Source organism: Poeciliopsis prolifica, unplaced genomic scaffold (assembly GCF_027474105.1).
Source record: "Poeciliopsis prolifica strain line A6 unplaced genomic scaffold, Auburn_PproV2 SCAFFOLD046, whole genome shotgun sequence".
NCBI lineage: Eukaryota > Metazoa > Chordata > Actinopteri > Cyprinodontiformes > Poeciliidae > Poeciliopsis > Poeciliopsis prolifica.
In genome coordinates this window covers 4,005,254-4,026,370 of record NW_026562421.1, presented here as the reverse complement: position 1 = coordinate 4,026,370, position 21,117 = coordinate 4,005,254, and the positions used below count along the sequence as shown (strand labels likewise).

At 44.8% G+C, this 21,117-nt stretch overlaps 2 protein-coding genes across 3 annotated transcripts in view; one reads left to right on the top strand and one right to left on the bottom strand.

The window, feature by feature from the left end:
* The window catches only part of LOC129377050 (intermembrane lipid transfer protein VPS13D-like), a 44,838-nt gene extending 36,200 nt beyond the window's left edge, over positions 1 to 8,638 (top strand). Inside the window, 13 exon segments of the mRNA XM_055056776.1 lie at positions 308 to 478; positions 793 to 897; positions 1,464 to 1,613; positions 2,257 to 2,406; positions 4,132 to 4,228; positions 4,325 to 4,473; positions 5,000 to 5,134; positions 5,213 to 5,380; positions 5,956 to 6,088; positions 6,165 to 6,360; positions 7,105 to 7,236; positions 7,320 to 7,560; positions 8,321 to 8,638. Of these exon segments, the coding sequence (XP_054912751.1) occupies positions 308 to 478; positions 793 to 897; positions 1,464 to 1,613; positions 2,257 to 2,406; positions 4,132 to 4,228; positions 4,325 to 4,473; positions 5,000 to 5,134; positions 5,213 to 5,380; positions 5,956 to 6,088; positions 6,165 to 6,360; positions 7,105 to 7,236; positions 7,320 to 7,560; positions 8,321 to 8,452 (1,959 nt within the window). The 3' untranslated portion in view covers positions 8,453 to 8,638.
* Positions 8,639 to 9,165: 527 nt separating this feature from the next.
* LOC129377045 (immunoglobulin superfamily member 21-like) lies at positions 9,166 to 19,461 on the bottom strand. 2 transcript variants are annotated; one of them, XM_055056768.1, is made up of 10 exons: positions 19,351 to 19,461; positions 15,690 to 15,802; positions 15,392 to 15,513; positions 15,162 to 15,280; positions 14,296 to 14,411; positions 12,799 to 13,288; positions 11,914 to 12,014; positions 10,954 to 11,146; positions 10,843 to 10,881; positions 9,166 to 10,334 (listed from the first exon to the last, which is right to left on the bottom strand). In XM_055056768.1, the coding sequence occupies exons 1-10, from the start codon at positions 19,412 to 19,414 to the stop codon at positions 10,255 to 10,257; spliced, it is 1,437 nt and encodes a 478-aa protein (XP_054912743.1). In that variant the 5' UTR covers positions 19,415 to 19,461; the 3' UTR covers positions 9,166 to 10,254. The 2 variants fall into 2 exon arrangements, with proteins under 2 accessions (XP_054912743.1, XP_054912744.1); XM_055056769.1 differs by having other exon boundaries at positions 15,690 to 16,160; positions 19,351 to 19,455.
* Positions 19,462 to 21,117: the final 1,656 nt, after the last annotated feature.

Genomic DNA, 21,117 nt, shown 5'->3' with positions numbered 1-21,117 from the left:
CAGCAAGTGCATGAAGTCAGAACCCTGCAAAACCACTTTGTCTTTATTACATAACGAGGTTTTCATTATTTTTATTGCATTTTTAAACCCAATTTTATTACTTTATTATCCATCATCACACAGCATGTTCTCCATCAGAGTGGGAAATGTTTCCAAAGAGCCACAAAGTCACAGGTTTTTATTGACAAAAGAGAAAAACGATGAAATCCTGGAGGGACTGAGACAATAAACCAGAGTTGGGCAAAAACAATCTGCCCAGAAAGTCAGCCATGATGTCAGTGAATCTGAAACATTTTCACCTCATCAGGTGAAAAATGGCGTGGCGGAAATGTATGACGGGGCGCAGGTGGTTCTGGGGCCGGATTCGGGTCTGGATCAGCCCGGTCCAGAGCAGCAGTTCATCAACCAGAAGATGAGACCCGGATCAGGAGTGCTGTCGGTTCAGGTTCTACCAGACGGACCAACCCGCGTCCTCCAGGTGAGTCCAGAACCCAGTCAGGACCCGGCTGCTGTGGAATCAGCTGTTAGCTTCTCAAAAATAACCAATTCCTTCGTTTAGCAGTGAAATGAATCAATATGGGATCAGAATGAAGTGGTTAACTTCACCTGTAACCACGTCTGATTATGATTCACTTCAGTTTGTTTCCCTGATCAGTCCAAATGAAAATCCTAAAACACTTTATTGACCCTAAAGGTCAATAAGGTCATCCGAGGGAAATTGGATGCTAAAGGTTGTTGTTGATTTCAGTTGGGGATGGAAATCGATAATTACTCATGATGCTTCTGTTTCAGATCAGCGACTTCAATCAGCGGAGGATGTTGTGGAGTTCCTCCAGCGCAGAGCAAGACGTAAGCAAAGAAGAAGAGGAGAAGGCGGAGCCTGAGCAGGAGCTGGAGGTACGTTGAGCTGCGCAGCGGCGGCTGCAGCGGCGGCTGCAGCGGCGGCTGCTGCGGCGGCTGCGCGGCGGCTGCAGGCCGGCTGGGATTCCTGCAGAAACCCCGAGGTTGATCTCAAGGTTTCTAGAAAAAAATAAATGACATTTCTGAGAGTGAAAAGGAAAAAAAATCAAAAATTGTGAGATTGGTCCCAGAAATTTTCTAGAAAAAATTGGAGGTTTGATCTCCAGAAGTTGAATTTTTTTTTACTTTTGAAACTCAGAAACTGTCAGAAAGTTGTAAAATTTCCTTTTAATGAGCTCAGAAAAAAGTTTCTTTCTAGAAAATTTCTGAGATTATTGTCAAAATTTAAAAAATACTTTTGCAACTTAGAAATGTTCGTGTTTTTCCCAAACATTTGACTTTAGACGTTCAGAAATGTGATCGTCTTTTCTAGAAACTTTTCTGAGGTTGAGCTGATCGTGTTTCATGGCGGGAGTTTCCTCCTCCTGCTGCAGCTGTGATGGCCGTAAAACGCCGTCACAGCGGCTCTGTTTTCCTGACGCCGCCTCCGTGTCGCTGCTCAGGTGCAGGTTAACCTGGAGGAGGGTCTGGGCGTCTCTCTGGTCAACAAGCTGCCTGAGGAGCTCATTTTCGCCACGTTCTCTGGAGTGGATGTTCACTTTACGCGAACTGCAGCCACAGAAGTCCTGGAGCTGAGCATCGAGAACATCCAGGTCCTTCCTTCCCCACTCTGTTAACTCGACAGTGTTTCCTGAAATGAGTATTTAAAGTTCCCAAATCTAATTTAGTTTTTCTCAGCAATTACAAACTGTTTCCATAATCTTAGTATCAAAATAAAGCCAACAATTGGGAGGCAGAAATGTAAATATCACAGCAGCTGCTTTAGTTTCAGAGAAAATGAGGATGAAACATAAAATAAATCTTTGCTTTATACAAAAACTTGTAGAAAAATCATAAATAAGGCTCCGAACTATTGAAAACACTTTTATTTTTGACACCCCCATTTATTTTCAGCCACATAATAAATTCTTAAATTCAACTCCAATTCAAGTGGTTTTTTATTTTTACAGAAAATTTGGAAACATTTCACTGAAAAACAAATTAAAGCCACCAAAATATGTTTGTTTTTTTTGCACTATTGGGGCTCCATACAATGCCTCTTTGTTGAAGGTTTCTGGTCACTGAATGAACTCAAATCCTTTTATCAGCTGTTAGCCAAGAGTTTGGCCTTTCTATGGAAACCAAATCTGTCCAGGGGCATCAAAAAAAAAAGTTAAAATCTACCCCCTGGTTTAATAAGTTTAAATGATTCCAGTTTGGACGTGTTAACTGTCTCTGTGTTGCTGTGGCCGTCAGGTGGACAACCAGCTGCTGGGCACCACCCAGCCAGTGATGCTGTGCGTCTCTCCCAGTACGGCAGACGACGGCGCCAACGAAGCCGGCCCCGCCCTGCAGGTCAACTCGGTCAAAGTTCCCAGCAGCCTCATGCTCACCGAGCTCTTCAAGGTGGGATCAGGTTCACTTCCTGTACGATCGGCCCATTCTGGCCCATTTTGGCCCATTTTGGCCCATTCTGGCTCATTCTGGCTCATTCTGGCCCATTCTGGCCCATTCTGGCTCATTCTGGCCCATTCTGGCTCATTCTGGCTCATCCTGGCTCATTCTGGCTCATTCTGGCCCATTCTGGCCCATTTTGGCTCATTCTGGCCCATTCTGGCCCATTCTGGCTCATTCTGGCCCATTCTGGCCCATTTTGGCCCATTCTGGCTCATTCTGGCTCATTCTGGCCCATTCTGGCTCATTCTGGATTCTGGCCCATTCTGGCTCATTCTGGCTCATTCTGGCCCATTCTGGCTCATTCTGGCTCATTCTGGCCCATTCTGGCTCATTCTGGCTCATTCTGGCTCATTCTGGCCCATTCTGGCTCATTCTGGCCCATTCTGGCTCATTCTGGCTCATTCTGGCCCATTTTGGCCCATTCTGGCTCATTCTGGCTCATTCTGGCTCATTCTGGCTCATTCTGGCCCATTCTGGCTCATTCTGGCTCATTCTGGCTCATTCTGGCCCATTCTGGCTCATTCTGGCTCATTCTGGCTCATTCTGGCCCATTCTGGCTCATTCTGGCCTATTCTGGCTCATTCTGGCCCATTCTGGCTCATTCTGGCCCATTCTGGCTCATTCTGGCTCATTCTGGCCCATTCTGGCTCATTCTGGCTCATTCTGGCCCATTCTGGCTCATTCTGGCTCATTCTGGCTCATTCTGGCTCATTCTGGCTCATTCTGGCTCATTCTGGCTCATTCTGGCTCATTTTGGCACATTCTGGCCCATTCTGGCCCATTCTGGCTCATTCTGGCTCATTCTGGCCCATTCTGGCCCATTTTGGCTCATTCTGGCTCATTCTGGCTCATTCTGGCTCATTCTGGCTCATTCTGGCCCATTCTGGCTCATTCTGGCCCATTCTGGCTCATTCTGGCCCATTCTGGCCCATTCTGGCTCATTCTGGCCCATTCTGGCTCATTCTGGCTCATTCTGGCCCATTCTGGCTCATTCTGGCTCATTCTGGCCCATTCTGGCTCATTCTGGCTCATTCTGGCTCATTCTGGCTCATTCTGGCTCATTCTGGCCCATTCTGGCTCATTCTGGCTCATTCTGGCATTCTGGCTCATTCTGGCCCATTCTGGCTCATTATGGCTCATTATGGCTCATTCTGGCTCATTCTGGCTCATTCTGGCTCATTCTGGCTCATTCTGGCCCATTCTGGCCCATTCTGGCTCATTCTGGCTCATTCTGGCTCAGATCTGTACGAACATCACATCTGATGTTCGGTTTGGTTTCTTTGGTCCATGAGGAGAAAATATCCTCAATATCAAGATGTGAAAAACTGAGCTGAACATCAGGGCAGCTCAGGTTGATCGTTTTACCTTCTGCTGATTAATAATAATCTAAGATTCAAAACCCAAATTTCCCAGGAAAACTTCAGTGTTTGAGTCCGAACATGTCTGACAAAAATATGTTTATTTCCAGGAACAATAAGGACAAAACAATAACTTCTAAACTAATAAAACTACATTCTTACAGCACAGAGAAAAAGCTACATTGATGGAACTTCTGATTTACAAAAACTCAAAACGTGCCACAAAACGTCAGACCCAGGCTGAACTTTGACCTCTGTGTGCTGAGTTGTGCTGTAGAGTCGTTTCTGTGCTGATGTGAGCCGGATGTCTCTGCAGCACCTGATGGTGACGGCGCGGCGCTTCACGGTCATCATCGACGAGAAGCTGCTGCTCAAGCTGCTCAGCTTCTTCGGCTACGGGAAGGCCGAGGCCGGTGGGTGTCGCCTCTCGCCGCTCACGCGTTGCTCCGGCGTTGCTCCGGCGTTGCTCCGGCTGGCTGCTTGTGAAATAACTGCTCGTCTGAACGCAGGGCTGGAGAACCTGGATGAGAACCTGCACGAGCGGCCCAGCGAGGACAGCGGGCCCCGGAAGCGCTACTACTTCGAGAACCTGAAGATCAGCCTGCCTCAAATCAAACTGAGCGTCCTGCCGTCTCACAAGCTGCCGCCGGACCTCAAGGTACCGCCGGCCCGCTTTCTCACCGAGAAGGTTTCAGAGCCAGATCAGGGCACCACTGCAGTCTGGAAACATCTGGCAGGATGTGGAGTGTAAATTAAAATTCAGCGTCGAGAGGAAAACTTGTTTTCAGATGTTAGATCTTAAATATTATTGGAAAGACGATCAATTAATCGTTTACTTACATTGATTTATATTTATTTCTGGTTCAGGACGTTCTGAAAATGTCTTAAATCATTTAAATGTAAGTTAGTCTGGAGAGCTTTGATCACAGCTCTGGTTTATTCCTGTCAGTTTAAACCTTCATCTTCACTGCTGCTGGAGGCCGGAGGCTACAAGCAGCTAATGCAGCTAATGCAGCTACAAGCAGCTAATGCAGCTACAAGCAGCTAATGCAGCTAGCTGGCTCTTTTGTTTCTGTCATTTATATTTGTATGTATAAAATGTTCCAGGCTGGAACCAAAGAATTGGAGAATGATGTCAGTTTTAAAGTGGTTCTGATTGAAGCCGGCGGTTTTTTGCGGTCCAGGCTCTGAAAGGCACCCTGGGCTTCCCGCTGATCCGCTTCGAGGACGCAGTCATCAACATGTACCCGTTCACCAGAGTGCACCCCTACGAGACGCAGGAGATCATCATCAACGACATCCTCAAGCACTTCCGAGAGGTCAGAGTTCACCCATCAGGGCTCGTCTCTGTGAGCGCCCCGGTTCCGGTTCTTCACGCTGCGGCGTCTCCCCTGCAGGAGCTGCTGAGCCAGGCGGCGCAGATCCTGGGCTCCGTGGACTTCCTGGGGAACCCGATGGGCCTCCTGAACGACGTGTCCGAGGGAATGTCCAAGCTCATCAAGCACGGCAACGTCCACGGCATGATCCTCAACGTCACGCACGGCGTGTCCAACTCCGCCGCCAAGGTACCGCAGACGACCCGCTTCCATGGCAGCAACCAGTCTGTGCACCGCAGCTTCAGGAAATCATCGGTTTCACGTCAATAACTGCAGTTTCTGCAAAAAAATGATCAAAAAACCTGCATAAAATGTTTCATTCAAAATGTCAAAACGCCATGTCGATTTTTCACAAGTGTCTTGTTTTAGAAACATTTTATGCTGCTTATTACATAGAAACAAAATAAAAATGAAAATATAACTAATAGAAATGAAGTATTGGACTTTAATCTCAGAATTCAGACTTTTGAAAAGTCAAAATACTGAGAAAAATGAAAATATTCAAAGAAAAAAGGTAAAAAATATTTAGAGAAAAATTCAAAATTCTAATAATTTTGAAATTAAATTGCAACTTTTTCTCAGAATTTGCTGATTCTGTTATTTACTCAGCAGTTAAATAAATGTAATTTTAAAACTAAATAGAATAATAGTAGCTGCGGCGTGAAGAGCAACGACAAACAGAACCTTTCGTTCAGGGAAAAGAACCGTTCAAAAGAATCGGATCGTCACCCGGATCAAACCGTCATTTCTGTCTTGCCCGTCAGTTTGCAGGCACGCTGTCGGACGGTCTGGGTAAGACCATGGACAACCGCCACCAGAGCGAGCGGGAGTACATCCGGTACTGCGGCGCCACCAGCGGGGAGCACCTGGTGGCCGGGATCCACGGCCTCGCTCACGGTGAGCCAGCCGGCGCCGAGTCACGGCGACGTGGCCGCTCCGCCGGTCCATGACTGTAAATCGCTCCGACCCGCAGGAATCATCGGGGGCATGACGAGCATCATCACCTCCACCGTGGAGGGCGTGAAGACGGAGGGCGGCGTCAGCGGCTTCTTCTCCGGACTCGGTAAAGGTCTGGTGGGAACCGTCACCAAACCCGTGGCCGGGGCGTTGGACTTCGCCTCGGAGACGGCCCAGACGGTGCGGGACATCTCCAGCCTCAGCAGCCACAGGTGGGGTTCCTCAGGGCCCGATCACGTTTGGTCTACTTCCTAGAGCAGAAACCTGGACTCAGCCAAAGCTGCAGGAGCTTCTTTTAACCAAATAATTCACACATTCTAGTCCAAATTCTGACAAAGTACTAATGAAATAATCTGCCATGGAACTAGTACTTTTTAAAATCAATATTAAGAAATTATTTTATTTCACGCTGAAAAGTTACTTTCCAAAAGTTAGTTTGGTCTCATTTACGGGTTTAAAGGATCTGCACTGGAAACTAGGCTGGGTTACCACCCTGTTGCTAGGTAACCAAAGAGCGAGTGAGTTGGTTTAGCTAGCTGAGAGGTTGAGTCGCTGAAGTCTTCCCTCTGCCTACATCTCCCAGAATGCTCTGTGAATATCTCGATATTGACGATGTGCGTCCTGGCATGCGTTGTGATTGATTTGTTGCCCAGCCCTGCTTCCTGTCCGTCTGACTGTGACTTCCTGTTTGTCTGACTGTGACTTCCTGTCCGTCTGACTGTGACTTCCTGTCCGTCTGACTGTGACTTCCTGTTTGTCTGACTGTGACTTCCTGTCCGTCTGACTGTGACTTCCTGTCCGTCTGACTGTGACTTCCTGTTTGTCTGACTGTGACTTCCTGTCCGTCTGACTGTGACTTCCTGTCCGTCTGACTGTGACTTCCTGTCCGTCTGACTGTGACTTCCTGTTTGTCTGACTGTGACTTCCTGTCCGTCTGACTGTGACTTCCTGTCCAGACTCCTGGTCCAGCGCGTCAGGAAGCCGCGCTGCTGTAAGGGCCCTCAGGGCCTCCTGCCGCGCTTCTCCGCCACGCAGGCCGACGGTCAGGAGCAGCTCTTCCGCCTCACCGACAACATCCACTCCGAGTTGTAAGTTTTCCCGTTCGCAGCCCGAACGGAGCCGGGTCGCTTCCGTCACGTTCCCAACCCGCTTCCTGGTTCTGATCCGGCAGCTTAATGGCGGTGGAGCCGATCGACACCTACAGCGTCCTCATTTCCTCCAAAGTGGTTTACTTCCTGAAGCCGGGCGACAGCGTGGACCGCGAGGGCATCGTCCTGGAGGTCAAATACGACGACCTCTTCCACTGCCTGGTGTCCAGGGAGTACGGGAAAGTTTACGTCCAGCTCACCAAGAAGGCGGAGAACTCCACCAGCGGAGTGGCCATTCCCGGACCCTCGCAACAGAGACCCATGGTGAGACTTGGAACCAGAACCATCTAAAAAACCACTAACGAAACGGGTCAGAGATCCAGAGTTCTGGTTTACACTGAAACCTGGTTATGAAGCTGCAGGAAGAAAAGAAACATTTAAGATCCATAAACTCTCTGCTGCAAAAACACAGAATCTTACCAAGTATTTGTGGTCGGGTTTCTACTGCAGCACTAAAAAAAAGACAAAGGAAACTTACAGGCAACTTCCAGCGAGATATCAGGTCCATTCAATATGTTCTTCATATTCATAAAGGTTCTGGATCCACTGGCAGCAAAATGTCTGCTTAAAAATAAATAAAACACAAGAGGAGTAAATTTCAAACATGTTTGCACTTTTAAAAGATGAAAATTTGTAATACAAAAATTGAAAAACTACAAAATTTCTGATAATTTTTCAAGAGAATCTGACATTTCAAGTTTTGAAAAAATTGTTAATTTTTTAAAATTATTTTTATTGTAAAATAATATCTAAATTATTTCTGCAGCGTGACGTGTTGCTGCAGTGACGTTATGTTGCTGCAGTGACGTTATGTTGCTGCAGTGACGTTGTGTTGCTGCAGTGACGTTGTGTTGCTGCAGTGTGTGACGTTGTGTGCTGCAGTGACGTTGTGTTGCTGCAGTGACGTTATGTTGATGCAGTGACGTTCTGTTGCTGCAGTGACGTTGTGTTGCTGCAGTGACGTTCTGTTGCTGCAGTGACGTTGTGTTGCTGCAGTGTGTGACGCTCCTGCTGTCGCCCGCAGGTCCAGGTGAAGAACGAGAGTCTGGCCTACAAGATCTCCCAGGAGATCAACTACGCCAAGAGCCTGTTCTACGAGCAGCAGCTGATGCTGCCGGCCGACGACAACGAAGACTTCCTGCTGCTCGAATTCTGACGCTTTCCTCCGAGTTCTGATCGACCCGGCCGCTCTAACAAACACTGAGACTCCTGAACTCTAAAAACTGACAGAACCTCTATTTGTTCACCAACACACAACTGTGAATATGTCTAGAAGAACCATAAACTCTGTAAATATATATATATATATGTTGTTATAATAAAGATAGAATATTAACAAGGAGCCGAGCGTCTAAACTCTAACAAGCTGCTTGTAGATGTGTGTGTTTGTATATAAGAGTCTATTAGAGAACATGAAACTGTAGATCTCTGCAGGTTTTTTACCTTTTATCGCCGAGTCGCTCTGCAGGAGTCGGCAGGAAGTCCAGCAGGCAGGAAGTACCGCGGCACTGGCTGCGTTTCCCGGCTCTTCTTTATCTGATCCGCTGCTCCAGGTGTGACCTTCACGGCAGCGGAGGATGTTCTGCAGGTTCCTCCACTCAGTTTGCTTCACATTATGGATGCAAATGTTTTGTTATCGATCCGGAATGATGATTATTTGTAGGCAGACATGTTTTGGTTTAAATTCACCCTTTAATATTTTTGCAATAAAACATTTTGTGTCATTTAAACAAGTGAAGCACATTTTTCTAAAAAGTGACTCAGCGTTGCCAGATTGGTGCAGGATGTCAACATTTGTGCTGCTTTTCACAAAGTTTGGTGGATTTTAGAAAGAAGCACAAAACATTTAATAAAATGCAGTGATTTCGCTCCCGTCTTATTTACTTTAATTGGAAATCTATAAAATGTGACATCATCAATGATTAGTCATTGGTTAATAAAGTCATTATGTAGCATTTTAAAACAGAAATCTCAGAGTAACTTTGTGATTTAATGGCACAAAAACTCAGTTTGTTCAGAGTCCAGTTCTGTCTCAGCTGGAAACTCGATCCTGCAGCCTGTTGCAGGTTGAAAAGAAGAGAAAATTTCTGCCCAAAAACTTTCTGAGTTTGAAAAGTCAAAGATCAACTAGAAAACACTCAGAAATGTTTGGGGAGTGTTTAGAAAAAAAACTTCAAAAGTTTTTGGGTTTTGAAACTACAACTCGGCTCCAAACTAAATATTTAATTAGCCAGTATGTAGCCTGAAGCTAAGTATCTAGTTGGCCAACTTAATGTCCAGTTAGCAGGATAAATATTTAGCTCCAAGCTAATAGGTGGAAGTAAAAATGTTCAACTTTTGAAACTGAAAAAGTTTTAGAATAATTTTAGAAATTTTCTAGAAAAACAAGGACATGAAAGAGTTTCTTGGTGGAAATGTTCTCCTTGTCCCTGACAGGCCGTTATGAGTCGAGAGAGAGAGACATGCATTAGTTTCAACAGAACTTGAAATCTGGTCTGGTTTTTTGTTTTTTGGAGTTGATCGGGTTTTAGGTTCTGTTTGGGCCGGAAACTCAAGTCAGATCTGGCAACAAAGATCCAGTAATCTTGGAAAAATGTCCAAAGTTGAGATCCGGCTGACGTCCAAAATGAGAAGTTCAACCCGTCTGTCCAGATCCGGCCTCCGGACCGGGGCCCCGTCGGCGCCTGTTCCTGGACACACACTGCCGCAGCCGGCTGCCTCCTGCAGCTCCTGGGTCCGCTGAGCCTCCGGGTCCGCTGAGCCTCCGGGTCCGCTGAGCCTCCTGGGTCCGCTGAGCCTCCGGGTCCGCTGAGCCTCCTGGGTCCGCTGAGCCTCCGGGTCCGCTGAGCCTCCTGGGTCTGCTGAGCCTCCTGGGTCCGCTGAGCCTCCGGGTCCGCTGAGCCTCCGGGTCCGGTCTCCCTGACCCGCTGCTGTTCTGCTGGAGCCGCGGAGCCCGGCTCAGGTCAGCTCACAGGTCAAGCTCAGCAGAACCAGGAGGTTTGGGATGAGGCAGACCCCAGAGGCCGCTGCGTTGAGAGCTGCACACAAGAACACGATTCACCTTGAAATAAATGCTTTAATGGTTCATTTTAACAACATGAACAATAAATTTCCTCTCAAAAATAGAAAATTTGGTTTAGTTTTATGTAAAATCTTTGCATCTGATGCTTCATTTTGTTCCAGTTTGTTGCACAGTAAAAAATTAATGGCAATATTTTGGGTTATTTAGCCAGACATTACAGAGAAAACAAGATTTATTGACTTCAAACTAAATAATTAATTAGCGAGATAATATTTAGTCAGCAGGTTAAACATGTGGCTCTAAGCTAAATATTTAGCTATTATTTTAGTTTCCAAGCTATTATTTCACATCCAAAATATCTAATTAGGAAGCTAAATATTTAATTAGCAAGCTAAATGTTTAGCTTCAAATGAAATGTTTTAAACTTTAACTAGGCCATAAATGAGGCTCCAAAAAAATTTGGAATGATTTCGCTCCTGTCTTATGATTCAGAGCATCGAATCATATTTCGTTCTTGAACGCACCGATAAAATGTTCCCTTCCTTTCTTCAGTCTTGGGTTCTCTGTAACACAAAGGAAAACCTGTTAGTGGCCCGGTTCGGCCCGGTTCTGGCCCGGTTCGGCCCGGTTCTCACCGAACACGATGAGGCGGGTGTGTGTGTCGGTGGAGCCCAGCGGGTTCTGCGCCGTGCAGCGGAACATGGATCCGTTCAGCTCGGCGGGGACCCGCTCCAGAACCAGCTCCCTCCCATCGTGCTTCTCGCTGCCGTCCAGCAGGTTCCCGCCGACCCGGGTCCAGGTGAGCAGAGGCTCCGGGAACACCTTGGTCTGTGGACACAAGTCCAGCCCCCTTTACTCTGATGCCCTAAATAACAAACAGTCAATTCCCTTTGACTGTTAAAGGCTAAATGCTAACTAAACAAATTGATCTCAAGGTCAAAGAAACATGTTGACAGAAAAGGTCATTCTGTCTAAAACTGATTTCTGCTTCGTTTTTCCACCAAGTCCAGGATTAACCCGTTAAAATGAACAGCGGTAATTTGGGTTAAATTTAGTTCTTCATATATTTTCATTGTGTTAAAACCAAATGTTTAGTTAGTAAGCTAAATATTTAGCCTCAAACTAAACACTTAATCAGCAAGCTAGTATTTGGTTAGCCAGTTAGATGTTTATCTAGGAAGCTAATATTTAGCTCGCAGGCTAAATATTTAGCTCTGACGTTAATATTTAGCTAATTAGCTAGCTGATTATGTAGCTAGCACAGAGCCAAATGTTTAGCTAGCTGGCAAATTCACCAACCACTAGCAGGAAGTGAACCACCAAAATAAAAGCTGGGTCTTTGAAGCTCTTTAAACTATTGCTGCTCCATAATTGTTACCTACAAAGTGACGAAGGAAACGTTCATGGCTTTGGACCAAACCGATCCAGAACCGTTTTCTGGGTCATTTGATCTCGGAGTAGGGAGAGAAAAAAGGTTCAGGATCTGCATGGAGATCCAGGACCCTCATCCTTTCATTTTAACCTCTTCATTCATGATGACATCTCCACCCATCTATACTGAGGTTGTTCTGCACAGAGACGGTTTAGAAGCTCACAGCAGACGGGCCCAGCTGGAAGCCCAGCACCGAGATCCGCACCGTGTCTCCCACCTTGGCCTTACTGGGGCTGGTGGACAGCTTGGGTCCTCTGGGGGCAGCTGAGGGAAAACAAAGAGCCGCACTCAAATATTTCAATGTCAAACTGTCTGCCTAGCATGTAAAGCATGCAATGTGGCGACAGTGAAGAGGAAAAACACTGTCGCACTGGAAGCCCTGATCCAGGATCAGTTTGCAGAAAACTTAATGTCAGTAGCAGCTCCTTTAACAGCGAAACAGAAACTGAGAAAAATTATATCTGAAAGTTTTATTTAGTAATACTTCCAGGTTGATCTAAATCAGCTGGAAGTATGAATACTTTTGGCCTTAACTGCAGAAAAACACCAGAAAACAATTAAAATAGCTGCTTTATCTGTGCTGCACATATTCTGAACTCATTAGTGGGAAAATAAAAGGTTGAAAATAAAACCTGCTTTAGTTCCACAAACCTTTTATACAAATGATCCACTGCAACTGAATTTATTTCCTCTGAACTGTTTCACATCTCATGTCAAAATTAATTAAGTTTGACAGGTTATTATTTTAAAACATGTCGGGTAAAAACTGGTAGCGACAGGAACCAACTGGACTGGTTGAACCTGAACTGTTCTGGGTATAAATGCCCTGATCTCTGATGTTCTGTCAACATTATGATGCAGAACCTTCCAAATAAAAGTTCTGTCTGCTTTATTTGGGCCAAATACAGCAGACAGAACTGGAGTCCAGTGAGATGATGTTCTCTCTCTCCACCATATTGGTGCCCAAGAATTAAAACAAACACTGATTAATTATTAAGTGTGCAACAACTGCGTGTCAGACAGTTCAGGTGTTGAGCTGTGACCTTACTGAGTGTGACCTCGGCCTGCATGGGCATGGACAGGGCGGGGTGGTTGACCTCGCAGCTGAACAGGGCTTCGTTATCCAGCTGGGGGTTGAGGCTCCAGGTCAGCATGGCTCGGGCCTCCATGGTGCCGTCGCCCGCCACCTGCTGCCAGTGCTGGAAGTAGTAGAGCGGGTCGCTGCTCTGGACCCAGCGGGGAAACTCCCGGCTCACCACCGTCTCCGGGATGCCCTCTGTGGTCGGCTCCGACCGGGAGGCGTCCCCCCCGCCTCGCTCCACGCTGTCCGTCTCATTCTCTCTAAGCTGGGTCACTTTCCCCGCTTGGTTCTGCAGGGACAGGGACTTCTGGATTTTGGTGTCGTCAACATCTCCTCTGACAAGAACCTGCTTCACGTTCCGGTTTCTCTTGGAGGCTTTGCTGCGATGTCCCACCAAGGAGGAAGACCCAGCTGCTGGAAACACGTCAATGAGCTCACCGTCCCGTTTGAAGTAAACCTGGAAGGCAAAAGGTTTGGAAAAGTTACAGACCTTTGGAGAAGGACTGATAGTCATTTGAAACCCGGTTCTTTTGGACTCAAAACTTCATCCTCCAGCTGCTGTGGTTCTATTCCTCTCTGCTCTGAGTCAAACCAGCTTGTTCCCCTCCTGGCCTGAGGGGGCGCTGCACCAAGAACCACTGCAGGAAACGACACAAAACCTCTGAAGACGCTGAGAGCAACTTCCTGTTTCACCAGATGGAAACAAGATGGAGGTGTCAGAGTTTAGTGTTGGAGGATTTCTCTTTAGTCTTTGGCTGAAAACCAGGAGCCATTTCTGCTGCTAGCGCTAGGCTAACATGTTAGCTTTGGTTACCCAGAATGCCCTGTGCTGTAGTCCACTTCCTGCTTTTGGAGCGGTCTCTGGTCTGCTTGGTGTTCACATATGCATCCAAACCAAAGCAAGTTCATTTCAACCGAACCCAGATGGAGGTTTGGAGGACCAGAGTTTGGTTTTCATTCACACCAACCAGAGGAACTTAGAGCCACTGAATGGGATCCAAGCTGCTCGAGTTCCCTGCCTCTCGCCCTATAAACTGCAGCTGAATCACAAATGAAAACATTAAATAGGTTATTAGATTAATCTCTGTGAGAATAAGATTAGTTTATGTCGATCATAAATGATTTTGGAAAGCTGAATTTCTTTGCCACTGGATTTGATTCCATCACAAATGCAGCTGTTTGCTAATCCTCCGGTATTAATGCTGAATACTTTGGCAAAGAGGTCGCGCAGGGTGCAGACCACAGCCATAAATAGCTTTTTCATTTCAAACTTTTTATCTGCTTCAGGCTCCATTTCTGTGTTCGTTTCAGATCAAATCCAGCTGTGAACTCATTACTGCCAGCCAGGCTCTCATTTGCTCTGTTACGCTTTCATTTCTCTCCACCACCACAAATAGTTTGCAGCCTGGATTTTAGGGGGAAACAAGAATATCTGGGGAGAGACGACAGACGGATCCGTCTTACCGAGGGAGCCGGTTTTGCTCCAGTGACGATGCAAACCAGGGTGAAGTTCTTGGCCTCGTAGCGGCTGAACGGCGCGGGGCTGTTGGCTGCCGCCACAGAAATCGAGCTGGGAGGAACTGCAGGGAAAACACACACATTCACACACCGGAGGGGATTTACACCCAGAGACGAGCCGGCGGCGCTCTCACACCAAAAGGGCTTTTTGTCCCACAACCAGAAGAAAAGCTGAGATGTTTGTTATTCAGCTGGTTTTACTGGTTTTCAACTGAAACACCAGTTTAGTTTGGGCAGCCATTTGCAAAGTTACACAGTGGAGGATTGACAGCAATAATTTGGGTTCAGTTAACAAATGAACCCAAATCAAAAACTGGTTTTTGTTACATTTTCATTTTCTGCATATTTTAACCAGGTTATTCATTCATTTATAAATGTCACAGATTCAGACTAAATATTTAATAAAAAAGCCAAATATTTCATCTACAAACTGAATATGTAGTTAGCAAGCTAATTAATTTGATGCTAAATATTTAGTTTACAAATTTGCTTTAAACTGAATATTTAGCATATTGGCTAAATAATTAGCTAGTAGTTAGTTTGAAGCTAATATTTAGTTGGCAAACTAAATAGCTATCTAGCTGAATGTGAAGCTGGATATTTAGCTTTAAACTGACTTGCTAGCTTGCTAAAGCTAACCGCATGCTCAATGGGATGAATGAATCTGGAGCATCAGACATGTGATGTCATTTCCTCCCAGGGCGTTTATGTTCCTCCTCACTGAACTGCCTGACAAACTGCTATAACTGTCTGTTTATAAGGAGGTTTTCCCTCAACATGAAGCATTTTTACACGATGAAATGAAGTCGAACCGATAACGGAGAGCATGATGCTGCCAGACGCTTCAATCAGCTGATCTCTGGAGCCTTTGCTGTAGATCCCCACATGGCATTCATACAGGCCATCATCCTCCAGCTGCACCTCAGGGAGGCTGGAAAACACAACAACCCGACGCCACTGCACCAAATGTTCCACATTCATCCTTTAACTTGTTGTTTTTACGGTGCTGAGTTCATAATGGATCCCTGTCGGCCATTCGTACCGTACTGTTGAGTGGTAGACCAGTTCCTCTCGTTTGTTTGCGTCCTCCATGTTGGAGAAACTCGTGTTGTAAACAGAATCGTAGGTGAAAATCTTTTGCTTGGCGTTGCCTCCTTCAATCACCTGCAGAACAAAACCATTTAAAACCAAACGCTGCTTTCACATCAACAATGGAAACATTTTGGTGAAAGAGTTTTATTCTAGAGGGAACTCGACATTTATTTATGTTGAGTTCTAGTGTTTTTAAATATGACTTATTACTGATACCTAGTGTAGGATTGAGCTCTGAGAGCGCTCACCTGGAACCAGGCGATCTCTCTCAGGCTGCCGTCCGTCTGGAAGTTGCACTTTAATGTGATCGTGTCGCCGATGACGACAGGTGGGAGGGGATCCATGGAAACGATCAGGTAACCTGCAGGTGAGGCAGGAGCAGGTGGGAAATCACCTGAGAGGCTTTCAGCAACAGAAGGTCATGATGCTGCCACCACCGTGTGTCAGTGTGGGTGTCGTGTTGCCATGGTGATAATCTGTTGACCTTTCAGACCTCCTCCTCTGTCTTTCTGCCACAAGATGTTTGTTTTCTCCACTTTGACCTTGGGAACAAAGGTCACCTTGCAGAGCAACGCGGGCGGCGGCAGCCTCACCTCCGCTGCACCGGCCGCTGACGCATGACGTCACCGCGGCTGCAGATTATTTTCCTCCCATGTTTTTCCTCTTAATCCTCATAGAGCTTTTGATCCAAAGAGCCGGGCGTTGCCCATCTCTGGCCTCTCCAGATACACAAACAATGCGGAAGAAAGATTAAAACATTTCCAAACGAGGTCAAAGAGTTCCCACCCAGCAACCTGCAAAAAAATTATTTACCCATAAAGACAGTTTTGGAATCTTGAAATAAAATATGAGGAACGGATCTGAACAGGCAGACATGAGCTGCAGCTTCAAACTTCTAATGGGATTTTATACAGAAAATGAAACTTTGAGGACAAAACTGAAATAAAAAGCCAGAAAATAGAGAAGGAGGTTCAGCTTTCAGCAGGAGAACCATCATAAACATACCACCACAAATGCACTGGAAACGTTTAGATTCATGTTGTAGAATGGCCTAGTCAAAGTCAAAGCTGAGAATCTGTTTAAAAAACTGATGTTCACAGATGGTTTCCATTCACTCTGACTCAGCTGGAGCTCTTCTGTGTCGAAGAATGGGCAAAAACCTCCAATAAGCCCCAAAATGATCACTACTGGTGAATAAAAATGCCTGCCACACTTTTCAGATTTTGCTTAGCATTACTTCACATTAGTTTAATGCACTATGGTCTCTCCATATTCCAGTTCTTCCTGTCCTCCCAGTAGGTTAGTAATGAAACAGTAAAGTGATCCAGGTCGGTCCTGGAGGGCCGCCAGGTTCTCTTCCTGGATCCAAGAGGCTCCTGAGAGGCCAAAGAAGAGCATCAACATGCTGAGCAGGTAGTTACTCCACCAGGGAGAGAATGCCGTGCCTCCAGGACCGACTCTGGACGCCACTGGTCCAAAGTCTCCTTTCAGTGAGGAGAACCAGCAGCTCCACATGGAGGAGCTCCTCAGCCTGAGGCCGAGTCCAGGAAACTCGTCTCACCTGCTGGTTCTGTACGAACACGGAGTCGAGCTGCTGATTAGAAGATGTAAGGCCAAGTGGATCAGAACCAGGAGATTCCTGATGAGATCCTGGACAATGATCGTTTCTCTAGAGTGTCTGGGTTTTATTAGAGTCCAAGATCACAGGCAGAAAATCTGTGGATTCTGCTTAGGGATTAACATCCATGCACTTTGTGATTTCAACAGCCACAAGCATTTAATCACTTGAAAGTACAGATTACCATGAGCAATATGGCTCAGAGTCAGACAATGGACTCTTTATCCCAAAGGAACATCTCCAACAGGGTTAGGTAACCCACTAACTCTGATGGCACAAAGCCGTCTCCACACAAACCCCAACATGAAGCAGCCAGATTCACTTACAGTGACTCAAACACTGACATCTTATTCCACCAAAGATGTGCTTTAATGTCTGTTTCAAAACAAACTCTGTTCAGGATTTTCTTGGTTAGAGTCTGAAAGCCTGGATAATTGTCTTAATTTGAAAGGCAGAACATAACAACTTCCACTTCGTCAGAAGTTGGCTTACCATGAACTATCCGTGGATCTGTGTTCTCACCACTAGGGGGCAACACACCACTGCATTACGACACTGTTAATGTTAATAGATGATCGCCAAATGTCGCTTTTATTTAATTTATTTCACTGTAAAAAAGTCAGAGTGATGCTGCTGCACAAATAAAGACGGGAGTTGATTGATAGTAAATTGTTTTAATCCCTTAAATAATCCCAAGGACTGGCAACCTTCACGCATCTGCAGCGAAAACCTTTAACAAGGTGAGAAGATCAATGTTTTTACTTCATGAGAGAATAAGATTAATAAATGCTATCAAATGTTGCATTATTAGGAAGATACATAAGATGTAGCCTAGCATGAACAAAGGAAACTGGTTAGCTTGGAGACGTTAGCGCAGCTCTAATCTGCTCTGGTGTTAGCAGGAATGTTGTTTCTGACATGATGAATAAATCATGTAGCAGAAAATCAGGCAAAGACTTGAGAACATAAACAATGAAGCGTTTCTGAGCTAGCTGCGTACAGCTAATGTTCATGGCGTATCTTCAGGCACCATGTTGGATCTTGCAAAGATCCAACATGGCGCCTGAAGGTGATAAAGTGACGTAGTTTACAAATGGGTCAATGACAGAATGATTTCTGAGTCAGCAGTAAGTGCAGGAGGGGCAAGGATGACCTGGTGGTTAGCATCAGTCCTCAAAAGCAATATCTTAGAGGTTTGTTTGTTTTAACCAGGAGTATGAACACTTCTACTAATCTGCCAGTAACGGAGCTAACCTTTGTTTAGCACTTTAGCATTTTGCTAACTTAGAAAACATTTAGCGCACTTAGCTTCCACAAGGTAAACTTTTTCAGATAAATTCTAAATCACTAATAAGGAATTAAGTTTAAGTTATGATTTTAGTACTTTAGCCTTAGCTTCTGCTAAATACCATGTTAGTGTAGCACTTTAGCATTAGCGGAACTAGCTTTTTAGTTAGCACTGGTTCCAACTCATTCCAATGGTTTGTGTACATTCTCATCGTACACACAGCATGAAGAAGAAATATTGTAAAAATATACAAACTGCACAGCATTTGTAACTTGTTTGAAATGTAAATGTTATTTTTCTTTGTTTCACAAAACCAAATAGGCCAAAAATCCCCTTTAATTTTACATTTGTGCTGGTGCTTAATGAACTAAACCCATTACTGGGAATGAGATGCAGTCAAGCGTGAATGAATTAAAATAATGAGATCATAATTTCTAATGATGATGATTAAAAATAAAGCAAATACCAACCGGATCACAGGGAAGGTTTTTTAATGAAAGTGAGAGTAAAAAGCATAAAGCAGTTTGAAAATGAGAGAAACAACAAATTTTAATTTCAGTTATTTCTGGGGAAAAAAAGAAGCCAGGATTCACTAAAAGGCTGTTTTTCATGTTATCCCTGAAAAATGCTTAATTTGTCCTGCTAAAAACAAACAAATGAGCCGAGTGGGTGATTTGCTGTGGGGTAGTTTAGATGCTGTGGGGTAGTTTAGATGCTGTGGGGTAGTTTAGATGCTGTGGGGTAGTTTAGATGCTGTGGGGTATTTAGATGCTGTGGGGTATTTAGATGCTGTGGGTAGTTTAGATGCTGTGGGGTAGTTTAGATGCTGTGGGGTATTTAGATGCTGTGGGGTATTTAGATGCTGTGGGGTAGTTTAGATGCTGTGGGGTAGTTTAGATGCTGTGGGGTATTTAGATGCTGTGGGGTAGTTTAGATGCTGTGGGGTAGTTTAGATGCTGTGGGGTATTTAGATGCTGTGGGGTAGTTTAGATGCTGCTCTTACCTTTCGTTGGGCTCAGGGTGTGAGACAGCAGGAGGAAACAGCAGAGAGCGAGCGGACGTTTCATCCTGCTGATGCTGCTCAGACCTGCGGATGCTCCATCTGCTACCAGCTGCTTTTATCTCCCACTGAGGCTGAATGCAGAGGCTCAGCAGGTTTATATCACAGGATTACCGCAGCTTCAACCTGCTCTCTCTCTCTCTCTGTTGCTCTCTGGACTCGTAACTTAATGTCATTTAACCTGGATTCATCATCAAAGCAACACTTTGCAACAGAAGGTTTCTCACCTTCTTTACAACTTCCCTTTCTTATCCAGTTACATGTGATCCAGTCGATTCAACCCAATCCAGGACAGTCAGGTTCAGGGTCAAATCCAATTTAATATATCCCAATTTAATCCAATTTTAATGCAATGTGATCTGATCCAGTAAACTGGAGGAGGCCAGTTAGGGAGAGGCAGTCAGCATGACCTGCAGCAGGAATGTTTCCTGCTACATCCCTTAATCTGAAAAATATCTCCACAGATATGGGAGGTTTCTGCACCTGCACCATCAGTTATTACCAACACATTTAACTAGATTTCTAAGTGACTCCCGGGGCTGAATCTACTCAAACTGGATCTACAGCAACAGTCACTGCATGACCTATAAATATTTAGTTATAAAAATATATAAAGTTAAATATACTGTCCAAATTTTTTTGCTGTGGAGCAAAATATTTTACTTCTAATTAAACATTTAGTTTTCTTACTTAATATTTAGTTTAGAGCTATTTATTTAGCTTCAAATCAGCTAAATATTTAGCAGATTTAGCTTGCTCACAAAGTATTTAGTGTGCTAACTAAATATTTTGTTACTCACAGTAAATATTTAGCTTATTTTGGATGCTAAATAGAAAATATCGTTTTTAAAATAAATATACTAGTTAACTAAATATTTATTTTTCACTTACAGAATTTAACTTACTTAGCTTGCTAACTAAATATTTATTTTGGAGCAAATATTTATTCTTTAGACTAAATAGCTTGCTAGCTAAATATTTTTGTTTATGAAATGACATTCATAAATAATCCATAACAAGGTGAAAATATGACGTTGAATAATGACCCACATTCCTTTTCTTATTACAATGATCCAAATTATTGCTGATAATTTTTGAGTGTTTAACTTTACAAACATTATCCCATAAAAACCAGTTAAAACTAAATGCCTGGACCAGAGCAGAAAACTTTGTGAAAGGAAAAACTCTTCCAGCAAAGACATCCTGTCCCGTTTTTCATCCTGGACACAGAAACTGCAATGAAATGAACTCTCCACCAGGGGGAGCTGTCTGATAAACTACAGGAAGTGTCTCTGCTAAAAGCTCCTGACATTAATTTCAGTGAAACAGAATCACAGTCCGTCAGCCGTCCTGCTTCCCTCTGGCTGTCGGGTTGGATCATGAAGACGATAAGACGGATCCAGAATCTTTGTGTTATAAAGAAATGATTTGTAATTATTCTGATCATGAACTTCAACCATCCCTTAAATCACGCTGCCATGTTGTTAGCTTAGCGACGTGTTTCTGGGCCGGTTAATGGTGGAAAGTTACCCAGAGCGACAGGAAGATCAGAACGACTTCGATCGTATCTCAAATCCCGCTGCAGGTTTTCCGCTTTAGACCCTGAGCTGAATTTATTTGTCATTTCTCCCATCAGGAGGAAAATCTGCAGCTTTTAACGCCTGGATGTGCCAGGATGTTGAGCGCAGGCCGGTTTGCAGCCGTCGCTCC

Coding starts and splice junctions, on each gene's coding strand:
- LOC129377045 (XM_055056768.1), bottom strand. CDS start 19,414: ATGAAACGTCCGCTCGCTCTCTGCTGTTTCCTCCTGCTGTCTCACACC. Junction 11,147..11,913: donor TCCAGCTGGGCCCGTCTGCT/GTGAGCTTCTAA, acceptor TTGTGTCCACAG/ACCAAGGTGTTCCCGGAGCC. Junction 10,335..10,842: donor AGGAAGGGAACATTTTATCG/GTGCGTTCAAGA, acceptor TCTTGTGTGCAG/CTCTCAACGCAGCGGCCTCT.